The sequence below is a fragment of the Enhydra lutris genome, unplaced genomic scaffold (assembly GCF_002288905.1).
Source record: "Enhydra lutris kenyoni isolate GAN:26980312 unplaced genomic scaffold, ASM228890v2 scaffoldscaffold27, whole genome shotgun sequence".
NCBI lineage: Eukaryota > Metazoa > Chordata > Mammalia > Carnivora > Mustelidae > Enhydra > Enhydra lutris.
The window spans coordinates 13,506,211-13,519,971 of NW_019154111.1; the positions used below are offsets into that span (position 1 = coordinate 13,506,211).

The 13,761-nt window shown below is 53.7% G+C and overlaps 2 protein-coding genes across 6 annotated transcripts in view; one reads left to right on the forward strand and one right to left on the reverse strand.

Annotated features, from left to right (window-relative positions):
* LOC111152071 (transportin 3) overlaps positions 1–1,234 on the forward strand; it is an 87,218-nt gene extending 85,984 nt beyond the window's left edge. For all 3 annotated transcript variants that reach the window (XM_022510361.1, XM_022510362.1, XM_022510364.1), the window contains one exon: positions 1,206–1,234. The gene's annotated coding sequence lies outside the window, so the exon portion shown is untranslated. The remainder of the gene's footprint in view (positions 1–1,205) is intronic.
* Positions 1,235–2,843: 1,609 nt separating this feature from the next.
* On the reverse strand, positions 2,844–13,492 carry LOC111152072 (interferon regulatory factor 5). 3 transcript variants are annotated; one of them, XM_022510365.1, is made up of 9 exons: positions 13,424–13,492; positions 8,950–9,155; positions 6,793–6,982; positions 6,278–6,390; positions 5,797–5,830; positions 5,341–5,613; positions 4,708–5,100; positions 4,504–4,622; positions 2,844–4,203 (listed from the first exon to the last, which is right to left on the reverse strand). In XM_022510365.1, the coding sequence occupies exons 2-9, from the start codon at positions 9,142–9,144 to the stop codon at positions 3,955–3,957; spliced, it is 1,566 nt and encodes a 521-aa protein (XP_022366073.1). In that variant the 5' UTR covers positions 9,145–9,155; positions 13,424–13,492; the 3' UTR covers positions 2,844–3,954. The 3 variants fall into 3 exon arrangements, with proteins under 3 accessions (XP_022366073.1, XP_022366075.1, XP_022366074.1); XM_022510367.1 differs by lacking the exon at positions 13,424–13,492 and adding an exon at positions 12,766–12,834; XM_022510366.1 differs by lacking the exon at positions 13,424–13,492 and having other exon boundaries at positions 8,950–9,205.
* Between the last annotated feature and the right edge of the window lie 269 nt (positions 13,493–13,761).

The following is a 13,761-nucleotide window of genomic DNA, read 5'->3' on the forward strand; positions in this document are numbered from 1 at the left end:
ACCTAAAGCAGACCGAGATTACAGTAACACCGTTCTAAAACTGACCTTTCAGATTTAATGAGCAAAGATGATTATTCTGAACACTTTGACTATCAGAACACTGAAATGCCAGGTTCTACCCAAGGCAGGAGGTAGAGGAAAGGCTCCTGATCACCAGTTTTTCTCCATGTGCTTCCTGACTCCTGGTTCTGCAGCAAAGCAGGAATCTTAGCTGAGGACAGGAAGAACTGGGTAGTAGGATGTGGGTGCCAGTTTCTTGACTGAGAGAAGAAAGGCAGCTTTCTTAAGCACCCACACCCCCTTTAGAGGTCTTAGGCGGAATTTATTCTCCCACGAGGCAGTTCTCAATGTGTAGCTCCTCACTGGTAGTTTCTGTCATTTAATGTGGTAGTGGATGAAGGCCCCTCTTCAGCAGTGCGTCACTCACACCAGAAATTATTTCTAAATTTTCTTCTTTAGTGAATAGTGATACCATTTGGGATTCTTGAATTTTGCAGCATCGGTAATAGGTATCATTGGTACACATAGGCTTATTGGTGGACAGCTATGGACGCTCATAGCTAACATTTATGGAGCCCTAACTGTGTCAGGTACTGTTCTAAGTACTTGCCTGTATTAACTAAGATAATCCTCAGGTGGTTCTCTGGACTATTACCATTATTAGTTCCATTGTATAGGGGAATAGAGGTTTCAGGATGTTAAACGATTTGCTTGATGTACAGTCAGTAATTGATAGGCCACAATTCACACACAGGTATTCTGGTGCCAGAGTCCGTTCTTTTAACTACTCTACTTCATGCTTTCATGTAGTACCCTTTCATATAGACTAAATCAGTGATTTTTAAACTTTAGATGATAGGCAAAGTCTTCCTTCAGAAAACTTGCCTGAAACCCCAGTATTTAAACGGACTAAAATAGAGATTTTCTGGTTGGTTTGGGGTGGGCAGCCCAGACCTGCTGGCGTACTCTTAACCCCCAACATATTACCCTAGTTTCACAGCACACTCAGAGAAGGACTTCAGACAATATCATTAGAGCCGTAGCGCTCTTGATTCACAAGTAAATACTCCAACTTTTTTTTTTGCTGAGTTCTCACAGCAGAGGCCTGAATGAGGTACCTGAGCAAACAGGAAAACTTCTACCTTGACTTTGAAGTTTACTATCTTCTGAAGCATAGTTATTGACTGTCCTCTCTCTTTTATCAGGAATGTCTTTTTTAATTAGAAGACAGGAAGAAAACAAAAACCAGACTGTGTCCCACAATCAGAAACCTCCACTGTGGCAGAGGGGCCTTCACCGCCACCACAGCGTCCCGCCAGACAGGGAGAGACTCCAGCCTTTCGAGGCCATCCTGAGGAGTTCCTGTTTGGGGGTGTGAGGGAAAATCAGCGCGGTTTAAAAAAGACATGGCTGCGGCCTGTCCGGCGTGGTGGGAGGGGAGCTGGTTTCCTGGTGAACTTGTTTCAAAGGAAAAATAATTTTAAAGAAATAAAAGGAAAAAAAGGAAAACTAAACTAAAACCAGAACTGAAACGTTCACTTGGTAGCAGTGACACGCACACACACACACGTACCCACACATGCTAACATGCATGTGCACACGAAATAAAAGTACGAATTTTTGTGAAACCGAAACCGTTTACTTAGGGAAAATGGGAATTCAGATGAAATAACTGCAATTGGAAGAAAAGGGTCAGGATCATCTCTTAAGGTTTTCTGTTATTTTTTCCTCTTTTTCTCTCCCACCCTCCCTTCTTCCCTTTCCCCTCCTCTTTTCACAAAAATGAGTAGAAATTTCTCCCACTGTCCCAGCATTTCTTCCCACCTCTAGAGTTGTTCTGACAAGGAGGAACCTGTTCGTTTTATATCATGGTCACATCAGTGATACTGGGACCTGCCAGGGCCAAAATTCATGTATATTCCCAGCCCTGACCCTATCCAGTCTCTCAGTCCATTTCCAATCCACATTGGGTTATCATCAGCCTTGGAGAGAAGAGCCAAAATTAGGGTGAGTGGGATATAAATGTATATTCTAAGTTTTAGGGTTTTTTTTTTAAAGATTTTTGTGTTTTTTAGTTAATTTTTCACCCACAGACATGAGAGAAGACAAAAAAGAGGGTGGGATTATGGGGGAAAGTGTTTACAGGGCTAACTGTATTTTACTAAAAAAAAAAATGTGGAAATTATTTGACTTCGTTGGGGGAGTGAGGCGGGAGAGGGAAGCCCAAACCAGATCGTACTGTTTTAATGGAGTTGCAGCCCTGCACAGGCATTAGATTTGAGGGCACTGTTCTGTCTGGTGTTGTAGCCATCTCAAGAACAAATCAACAGCAACAACAAAAAAAAAAAGGAAAGAAAAGAAAACAATAAATTTTTAAAATTTAATCAGTGTTTGTTTCTCCTTCCTTTCACTGCCTCAGAGCTCTGAAATGATGGCTAGACAACGTGAGCGAGCAGTCTCAGCCCTTACCTGGGAGACAGCTGCAGATGGAGTTTAGACGGCGGGCCCTGCCCTTGATGCCACGGGCCCTTCATATTTCGGGGGAGCGGCTCTTTCTGCATCTTTTATTTTAGTTCACCCTAAAACTCCTCATGCTACATTTTATCCTTCCATATAGCTTCCATGGGTCCCTGAGCATGTTAAACAGAAACGTGCTATATGTATTCTTTCTCAACAGCCGCCCAGCTAGACTGATTGGTAACCCACTGAGTGCAGAATTTGGTCTTCGAAAAAGGAAACCTGTATTGCAGTATCATTGACATAGAATAAGCTGCACGGATTTCAGTTCTGTAGTTGATAAGCTTTGACATAGGATACACCCATGAAACCATGAACACAATCAAGATAGTGAACATACCTTTACTCCCAAAAGTTTCCTCATGCCTCCTACCATCCTCTAGTAGCCACTGATCTGCTTTCTGTCACTGTAGATTAGTCTGCATTTTCTTTAGTTTTATATAAATAGGGTCACACAGTATGCTACAGTATTGGGTTTTGAGCCAATAAGCTTGACTGCGGAGCTCTGTATAGTATTTGGAATCAATTAAACAAACCTTTCTGCATAACATCAGTTGTACTCAGAATTTGATCTGGACAGGATTTTAGACTGCACACAATTAAAGACCCACGCCCTTACTTCAGCTAGCTTCCTCCTAGAAAGCAAAGCCGGCCAACTGAGTGCTTATGGAGCCCCACTGACTCATCAGCCTGAAAAGGCAGGCCCTCCTCCTGTTGTGGCCCTGGAGTTGGAGGGTAGGTACTAGGGGAAACAGGGCCATCGAATATCAGAAATAAGGTCTGGTAGAACAGCATGGAAGCAACTGGTACTGGAAAAAGTAAATAGCTGAATCTGTTTCTCATATTTATTAATTGAAAAATACATAAAATTCTACTTCTGCCTGTGTTCTTAGACTCTCAAGGAGGAGGTAGCTGCTGGCCTTAAGGATCTGGTATGATACCCAAGTGCCTGTCTATCTCGGAGGGAGAAAGATGTGAGGAAGTGAGGCTCAAACTAGGGGACCCCAACATCGGATTAGACCCATGTCCTGGTGAGGGGGCGTGGTCCACTGTACTTGTCTCTTTTTGCCTGAGGAATTGGGGTAACCTCAAGAGTGGGCCACTATGGGACAGTTCCCTCTCAACTAGGCCCCCAGGGTTGGTGGAGTTAACTTCTCTGCTCACTGGGGCTAATAGCTCAGTTCCTCCAGGGGGAGCAGAGGAGAGGCACATAGAGGAAGATAGCCCTCAAAGCAAAACTGGCTTCCAGCTTCCCTCAGGTGCTATGAGAGAAAGCCTGGAGCTTGGACCTCTCTTCCCTCTCCTTGGTGCAAATCCCTTTCCAGGAGACCCAGGTAGAGGGCCCTGCAGCCGGTCACGTGCCCACAGGGGCCATCATACCTTCACATGAGCCCACACAGCCACCTGGGAAGCCTGCACCAGTCCCTGTCTGCAGTCTCATTGCTGCATGCCAGCTGGGTGCATGGGCCAGGCCCCCTGGCCAGCACTGAGGCCTGCCACGGGAGAGGCCTGGGCCACCGGCTGCAGCTGCTGCTGGGACAGCCAGATGTGATGGAGCTCCTTGAACTGCTCCACCATGCGGTCTTTGAGGTCTGGGTTTGAGATCTGTAGCCGGATACTATCAGCTGACCAAGAAAGCTCCCCTGAGAACATCTCCAGCAACAGCCGGGCTGCTACAGGCACCACCTGGGGGGCAAAGAGGGACAGGGAGAACCTTGGCCGTACTGTCAAATCCAGTTGTTCCCAAGGCATCCACCACGGAGCAGGTGGACTTCATCCACCAGGAAGAAGGGGCACCAATTTCTACTTCATAATAAAGGCTGTGTATGTGTGGGCAGCTCCAGGCTTTGATTATCTCTGTCTGCCAAGTCCAGACTGCTCAGAGAGCCCTAAGCCTCCACCCTAGGGCAAGGGCTGAGCCCCAGGATTCCCCCAGTATTCAAGCCAAAGCAGAGCAGGGGCTTGAGAGAGGAGATGGTGGTCTACCTGTACGGTGATGAGCTTCTTCTCCCGGGGTTTGCGGTCAGGCCACTCCTCCCCAAAGCAGAAGAAGATCTCGAAGGGCGGTGGGGTGTTAGTCTGGCCCTTTTGGAACAGGATGAGCTCTGCAGCAAGATCAAGAGCCTTAGAGGCTAGAACCATGCACCTGCACAAGAGAAAGCCAGGAGGAATACGACACAAGTCCCTCACCATTGAGAAAATGCTCCAGGCTGAAGAGCTTGGTTTTGACCTCCCGCTGGATGGGGTTGGGGTGCGAGCTGTGGGCCGAGGCACAGGGCCCGCTCCAGAACACCTTGCACTGGCACAGGCGGATGGCATACAGATCTTGGCCTTGCAGCTGGAGTATGAGCCCGCGGTCGAGGACGTCCAGCAGCTGGTTTGTGTAGAAGCGCTGCTTGTCGCTGGGGATGTCCTCAGGGCTGGGGAAGCGTACTTGCTCCAGGCTCACGGGGCCGAAGAGCTCTACCTGCTCCTGGGTGGCTTCCAGCTGACTGTAGAAGAGCCGGCAGCCCTGTGGGTTGCTGATGGTGAGGGCCCGGGGTGGTCGCCCCCGGTACTGGAACTTGATCTCCAGGTCAGTCACTGTAGGGCAGAGGGCAGGCCCGGCCAGTCTGTGAGCCCCACGCCCCCTTGTTCTGCAGCCCCTGACTTGCTCTGTCCTCTGCTCAGCAGCAGCCAGCCCATCTAGTCGGCTCTCCCACTTCCTTCCCCCCGACCACCCAGGGAGGGCCTGGCTTGAGCATCTTCACCCTTCACTACCCTTCTTGCAAACCAACCCGCCAGGCCCACTTTACCCGGCCCAGCCCTCCTGAGGGTCCTTACGAGGCAGCATGTGGGGGCTGATCAGCAGGTCAGGCAGAAGCTGTTGTTCACCCGTGGGGGGCAGGCCAGCAGCAAGGGGCCCAGGCTGCAGGCTTGGCAGGACCTCAGGGAGAAGTTCCCCAAAGCCAGCAGGGTTGCCAGGGGCGGGGCCCAGGAGGCTGGGGTCCGGTGCAGGAGGGCCCAGCACCACAGGTGGCTGGAGAGCAGGTGGCCACTTGACCTCCTCTTTGGGTAAAGAATAGGGTGCCATGGGGGGGCCAGGTTGCACGGCTTCTACAGAGGGTGGAGGCAGGCAGAATTTTAATGCCACTTCTGAGAACGTTCCTCCCAGGCCCACCTACTCTCAACCCTGGGCACCCAGCCTGCAGCCTCCCTTCAGCCCCCTCCCAGAAACTGAGGGGACCTAAAGCTTCTCCTTATACTAGGCCCCCAACCACACCCCCCTCCCGGCCCCACCTGTGATGCTCAGGCTTGGTAACATCCTCTGGAGCTGAAGGGAAGACCCAGGCAAAGGAGGAGGGAATAGGCCAGAGAAAGAGAGAAGGGAGGACAGGTTAATGAGTTGATCAGATGCTAAAGAAATAACCCATGAGAACCACACAGGCAATTCCCCGGTATTCAGCTCTGCAAGGCCGGACGGACCCTGCCTTTGGTCCCAGCTCTGCACCCCCAGGCAGCTCTGTGAACTCTCAGTGTCGTGGTGTCCTCATGGACCTTCTACAGGTAGTAGTGCCTATTCAGCCCCAGGAGGGTGTGCCAGACAACATGTGGGCATGTTCTGTTACCAACGAAGCCCCAAGAAGGTCTAGGCTAGCCTCAGAACCCCAAGAACAAACCCAAAGGAAGAGCTATAAAAAGGGCAGCAGGGCCCTGGAGGAAAGGGACCGCTTAACCCAAAAGCAGAGCAGGACAGCAGAAAGGCCCTAACAAGACCTACCACATCTGCACAGGCGGATGCCGCCAAGAAAGGTCCTGAGCTCGCGTTTTCCTCTTCCTCCACCTCCTCCTCCTCCCCTGCACCAAAAGTGTAGTCCTCACTGGGCTGTGACTCTGCAGGGCAGGGAGAGGACACAAAGCAAGGGAGTCAGTAGGGGAGGAGAAGGAAGGTCACCAGGGCTCCGTAGGACAGCTCCAGCAGTGAGGTGAAAGGCCACACAGCCACCAGAAATCGCTAGGGGCCTCCCTGACCCCATGGCACTAAGCTCCTCAGGTCACTAGACCTACACGCCCTGGAACCAAGAGCCGAGAACAGGGACAAGCTGAGGAAGACAGACACAAAGCCCAGTCTGTGCCAAGTCATTCAGGGCCCCAGCACAGGGTCCATCGCGGGCCACTCCCAGGAACCTGGGGTGTCACGACTTCGAAGCATGTCCCTCGCCACTGCATCCTGGAGGAGCCCTGGGCCTTCCTTAACAGCCTCCTAGGGAGCCCGCACAGGGCCAGGCCTGATACCTGCGGGAGCAGAGCCATTAGAGCAGACCTCGTAGATCTTGTAGGGCTGAGGTGGCATGTCCCGGGGTCCGTCGTAGATGAGGCGGAAGTCACGGCTCTTGTTAAGGGCACAGCGCAGGTTGGCCTTCCACTTAGCCGGGTCCGCCTCGTCCACCCCCTCCGTGTACTTGCCTGTCTCCTTGGCCCAGGCCTGAGGCAGGAAGAAAAGATAGGCAACCACAGAGAACCTCGGTCCTCGCCAAAGCCCCAGCCCCTCCTGGCTCATGGGAGTCACTGCTGAGCAGTGAGAACTTCAGGGACACATGGAGCCTGACCTGAGTCTCCCTCTGCCAGGTGGGAGATAGGACTCCAGTCCTTCCCCGCCCTCAGGACTCCGACGAAGGAAAGGAAGTACCTAAGGGCTTTGAAAGGCATTTCCTTCACTGCTCCTGCCAGGGTACATATAGATAGTCTCTAAGGAGGATGGTGTCACATGGTGGATAAGAGCATGGGATCTGCAGTGGGGTTGGATTTGAATCTGGAAACAGCCAACCACCAGCTGTGTGCCAGGGGCATGTCACTTTGCCTCTTTTTGCTATAACATCCCCATCACAGTGCCCACCTCACAGGGTGGCAGTGAAGACTCCAGGGCCCACAGAGCTTCCAGAACTGTGCCTGCATTTTGGATGGGCTCCATACACCTTAGCTGTTGGTATTATTTTGGGGGGTAAGTTGGCTGATAGCAGGATTACAAATATTTCTTCCCCTTAACCTAGCAATTCGACCTCTAGGAATTTATCGTCGGGATACAGAAGCAGCCACACAAAATTCAGCACCTACGAGGTTTCTCACTGCAGCACTATTTGTAAAAACAGAGGACCCCGAACAAATGTCCATCCCTGGGAACTGGTTAAATTACAGCCAATCCTTAGAATGGAATACTGGGCAGCAAGAAAAAAAAAAAAAAGGAAGACATTTTCGATATCTTGACATGTTATAATCTTCAAGAAACGGGAGATGCAGAAAGGTACATCTACATCTATGATTTTGTGAAAAGCGGTGGCAGGGGGGAAGATAGGTACCTATTTGTGTGTATGCACAAAAATCTCTCAGGAAGGATGAACTAGAAAATGACAATACTAATTGCCTCTGGGGAGGGAGGGGGTGGCTGGAGACTTTTTTGGGGTGGGAGGGAGATTTTTTTTTTTGCTGCAAACCATATTACACTTTTTAAATTTTGAATTGTGGTACCTATTCAAAAATAAGAGATTTGAAAAGAAACTTCAAAGGGTTAAATATCAACCTGCCAAGACAAAGGAGAGCATATCGAAATCTTATAATAATAATAATAATAATAATAAGGATTCTCTTTGACCTAGCAATGTTGAATTCCAAAAACTACCCCCAAAGAAAATCACATGAGATCCACAATGGACAAGGGTTTAGAGGAGGGTACAGGGTAATAAGGTCTTCAACACTGGGACGCTAGAAGGAACGGGAAGGGTCCAAAGGCAGGGTTTGGATAACTAAACTGCTGACCCCTCCAGCAGTCGCTGAAAGTGACGTGGCCTTCGTGGCAGAGGAAAGCTGGTTCTGATGTTGGTTGGAAAATGCAGGATGCAAAACAACGATTTCATGTTTTAATTTTATCGACGCACATATAGAAAAGTGCAAATGCCGTTAGCTCCTTGTGTTCCCATCACGGGGGCAATCTGTGGTTTCCATTTAGATCCAACACCAAACACGCACGCTGCACCCGTACTCTCGGGTGGTAAGAATGAGACAAGAAAAGGGAAGAGGAGGAAGGTCTCCCGGGGGGGGCCTTTCCATGCCCATGTTGCTCTGGGCAAGAGCTTAAAAAAGACAGAGCTGGGGGTAGGTTAAAAAAGACACATCCCAGTCCCACATCGGGCTCCTTGCTTGGTGGGGAGCCTGCTTCTCCCTCTGCCTCTGCCCGCCACTCTGCCTGTGCTCTCTCGAGCTCTCTCTCTCTCTCTGACCAAAAAAAGAAAAAATCTTAAAAAAAAAAAAAAAAAAAAAGACACATCCCCGGGTCCGAGCCTGGGGTCACCTACGGCCAGGCGGCCAGGAGAGGTGTCAGTGTGAGATGTATGGGGATCCTCTTTGAGGGCAAGGGTGCCCCGGAAGTCCAGGCAGTCACCCCCACCCGGAGCTTACCTTGAAGATGGTATTGTCTCCGTCCTGGCTGGGGCCGTGCCGCGTGGCGTGGCGCCACGGGATGCAGAAGAATTTCCTTTCCCCATTGACCCACTGCAGCCCTGGGTACTGGCAGCTGTTCACCTGGGCCACCAGCCAGGGCTTCAGTCGCACGCGGCGGGGCGGAGGGGGGGCCCTGGAGGCAGGCTGGTTCATGGCAAAGGGGTCTGTGGGAGAAAGAGGGGGTCATTAGTCATCAGAAGATTTGCAGATAGACGCTCCCTGCAGCAGGAAGATGGGGGGCTGGAGTACATGGGGGTCCAAGCCAGGGATAGTATGGCTTTTCTTTTTCTCCCAGCACTGGGGGCTGGAGTGTCTCCCATCTGCCCGGATGCTCCCAGCCAATTCCTTTTTCCAACCATCAACCTCTTTGTCATAGGGTCACTGTGTCTGTGCTTTGTGTTTGAGGGTGGGAAGGGAGAAGAAGGGGGTTACAGAGAGAGGGGATGCTGTGCGTGCTCCCCCCACCCCAGACATGCTGTACCAGGTGGGGCATCGACTCCCCAGCTGCTGTGAGGCTGGAAGGCCACAAAGGTACGGAGCTGCTCCAGGGCTAGGCTGCCCACAGCTGACGAATGACTGACACGCAGGGACAGAAAGCCAGCCCCCTTGCTTCGGGTGGAGCAAACCAGTGCAGCCCATTCCACCTCTTTCCTCAGCTTTCCTCCTGCCCACCCTGCCTCCCTCCCTTCCCTTCTGCCCTTCCTCTCTTTGTCCCGAGAATTCCCTTGCTCTGTCACCTTCTAGGAAACCTGACCAAAGAGCAAGTCATAGTGTGGGAATGAAGAGAGGGTTCCCACACCCGTTCCTCAGAGCTTCCTTTCCTCCTCAGTTTCCCTCAGGACTGAAGCTTCCCCACATCTGGACGTCTTGAGAGAAATTCCATCGGCCCCCTCGGTCTACCTCCTGGTCACCAGGATAGGAGCCTTAAGTGGGACTTGAGAAATACCAGCTAACTGATATACCCCAGATGCTGGAAGATTCTGTCCTCCAGCTGTTTCTCCCCACCACCAGCCCTGCTGTCTCTGGGATCCTCCTCTGACTCAGAGTAGGGTGAGACCAGAGGTCAGAGGAAGGCCGCTGGGGCTATGACACAGGCAGGGATCTACGGTGGGTTGGGCCTATCATGGAAGGAATGGCTGAAGGAAATGGGGCCTCTGGATTGGTGGATAGGGACCAGAGCTCTCTGTAACATTTGTGGTACCAGCATGGGACAAAAGGACTAGGGTTTGAGTCAACATCTGGACAGCCTCCACTGGGGCAGACTAGACTCAGATCGAAAAAGAACTTTATAACAGCTAAAACCATGGAACTACTAGGGTAGGCCTGGGAGCAACTGGTTTCTGGGGGTACTCAAGCCCAGGGGACTTCCTGGCCCACTTTAGGTGGGAGATTGGAACAAGACGATCTCTCAGGTGTGGACCCTATCATTCCAGGCTTGCTTGGAGCTCAGTTCCCCAGAAATTCCCTGCCCAGTACCTTTTGGGGCTGGAGTCGCTAAGTGCTACCTTCCCGCTGCGAAGACGTCTCCATCCGCAGACCTCTCCTCAGAGCAGTGCCCAGCTCTGGGCTAGGACAGGGAGAGTGGGAGAGCCCCCAGCCCTGTCCCCAGGCCTCATAAGACTGGTGGCTCAGTTCCCCTTTCTGAACCAACCTCCACCCAGTCCCAGGGGAAATGAAAGTGGCCAGACAAGAAAACACGGAAATCTGACTCACTGTGAACTGGGGGAGGGAAGATACATGGAAAAATTGACATTTGGGTCCCCAAGACCAAATTCTCAATCCCTTACCCTGTAGCTCATTCCCCAATCCCCAAGCCTTGCTGAGGGTCATTATAGGTTTGGTGCAGTTCACAGCCCTGGGTTAGAGCCTCGCCCACGCAATGCTATTTATAGACCCCACCTGTGCCCTCTGCCCAGAGGCCTTGGTCCTAGAACAGACGAGTGACAGTCATTGGTAGCTGCCAATTGTGGCTCCGTGAGGGTGGACAGAGGAAAGCTCTCTCGACACAAAGGAGAAGGTAAGCTACCCTGACGGCCAGCCCTCCACATGGCCAGGCCCACAGCTGTGCCTGGGGTGGTGGGAACTGGGAGACCAGAGAGGGCCTCCTCCTCTGCCCAGGGCAAGGAGGAAGTCAGGGTGAGTTCTGCCGCCTAGCCTGGCCCTGTGGGGCTGTTCAAGACAAAGATTTTGAAATTACTCATGTCAGTAGGGTACAATCGCTCTGGGCAGCTAAGGAGCGGGGTATGGAGAAGAGGTTGTCGTAACAAGTCCGGCCAGGGCCAAGGGAGGGTGTCGGGCAGGCCAAAGAAAGGTCTTCAGCCTCAGGTGCACCAGGATCAGGCTCAGTATTTCCCAAACAGGCTGCCTCCTGCCTAGAGGTGGACTTAGATCTCAGACTATCCTAAGGCCAAGAGTTCTAAATTTCGACCCTTTTGTGCCCCATCCCTGTGTTGCCTCCAGGTAGAAACAGTCACCTACACTCCCGGGGGACCTTGGAAGATAAGGCACCACCTCAGAAGGCCCATGTTTCACCCCCCCTCCCCTTGCTGTGAGGACTTGACTTTTCAAAAGACGGCAGGCCCAGCCAGTTCTGCCTTCTCAGAGGTCTGGAGACTTGGGGTGACATTTCTGCAGCCCCCAGACCTAGGGCTTGAGCCCTGGAAAGTGAGGAAAGCCAGAAAAACCGGCATCAGTTTCCATGGAAATGAGGAAAGGAGGGGCGCCTGGGTGGTTCAGTCGCTGAGCGTTTGGGTTGAGGGTCTGCCTGCTGCTCAGATCATTAATTCCGGAGTCCTGGGATTGAGCCCCATATGGGGCTCTCTGCTCAGTGGGGAGCCTGCTTCTCCCTCTCCCTCTGCCTGCCCCTCCCCCTGCTTGTATGTGTGCTCGCGCTCTCTCTCTGTCAGATAAATAAACAAAGTCTTTAAAAAAAAATGAAGAAAAGAGTTGAGGTTTCTGAGGACCTGAGGAAGCCCTCATGGGTGAATTGTATAAAAGTGAAGCGTCTAGAGGAGCAGCTCAGGAACTTCTGCTGAGGTGGGGAAGCCCCACAATTCACCCCAGAGCCCTAAATTCCAGGAGCCAACCACCTGAGGAATCTGCAACATCGTGGGGACCAGGGCCTGGGACCTGGGAGGAAGCTGGGCAGCCCCCTCGTGGGAAGAGCTTCAAGCCCTTGCCACCTGTGGAGTTTGTCTGAATCACACTGTCTCCCCGCTGACCCCACACTGAACTCGGGAGAAGGCAAAGGGTTCGCTGCACCTGGTATGACCCTAACCACACACCCTCTGGGTGGGTTGACACATCCCGAGCCAAGCCGAGGCTCTGAGGCAGCAGATGCCTCTCTCGGCTTCCTGCAGGGGAAGGCCGACGTGCAGGGGGAAACCCCAAAGCAAGGCCTTTAGGTACAAAAGAGTGGATTCCCGGTGCCTCCGTAGACTTTACAGGAGTCTCCGCGCCCGACCGGATAGCTCCAGGGAGGGCGGGGACTCTACCTCTGGCCCCCGCTGCACCTCTAGCCTCCTCCGTCGGTCCCGCCTGCGTCCTGGCAGGTCCCGGTCACTTATCCTCGCTCTGGGCGCGGGCTCGGGGTCGGGTTCTGCCTCGGGAGCCCTCTTCCAGCCCACGGCGCCCCCAGTCTCTTCTCCACCCTTTCGTGCCCCCTCCCCCGACTGCCTAGAGACCCCTACGCATTGCGGGGAAGAGGTGGGGAACACCTTCTACCCGCGTCGCGGCCCCAGCCATCTCACTTTCCCTCTACTTTCAGACCCTTACGTGTTTTGTTCCTACGTTCGAGGGAAGGGCGTAAAGAAACTCGTCCACGAATTCTTCCCAGGCTTCTCCGCTAGGAGAGTCAGAGCCTCTTGTCCGTCGCGAGTCAAAAGACGGCGCCCCTACCCGACACCATCTTCCTACACACTCTGCCCGAGTTCCTGCCATTGCCCTTGAGGTCCTGGGAAGACGAGTCCCTGAAGCCTCATCCTCTTAACCGACAGGGTGGCTGCAAAGCGCGCCTAAAGGGGGACTAGGGGCTCGCCCCTCTAAGACCCAAGCCAGACCGCCGTGGGGCGCCCCGGCGCTCTCCATCCTTGCGGAGGGAAGGACAGAAGAGCGGCGCTGATGCCCCTGCATTGGTGACCCCACCGCCGTCCCGGCCTCCGGGCTCTCCCGGCGCCTGCGGGACGGAGGCTGCGGGTGCGGCGCATCCCGCGCTGATCCGGACGTAGGAAGCACCTTGGATGCCGCCAGACCCGAGGGGCGCGCCCTGCAGTAGGCGCAACCCCCACCCCCACCCCAACACCCTTCCGGAGCTCCACCACCTGGCGGAGCCGGACGCCGACCCCTCCCGCGCTCCCGCCCTGCCCCAGTCCGCCGCCCGCCGCCGGCAGATGCCGGGAGGGCGCGGAGAGGAGCGCGGGCGGTCGGGACCTACCTGTCTACGTGCGCCCGCGTGGCTGCGCCCGGGACCACGGGCCGGGCGGCGGGGCCGAGCTGCGCTCTCCCCGAGCTGCGCCCGCCTGGCACTTCCGCATCAACCGCCCCCGCCCCTGGGCCGCGGCCGCCTAGCCTGGGAGCGCCCGCAGCGCCCCGCCCTGCCCCTCGGGACCACCCTGCCCCCGCCCCCCACCACGCTGACGCGGGACGGAGGGCCCCTGAGCATCGGGCTCGGCCGGACTCCCCTGCCACCCAAGGCCTCCCCAAGGAGACGCCAGGCAGACTACTGGGCTCCTTCCGCAATCGGGAACTGCGAGACAGTCATTTACCAACCCC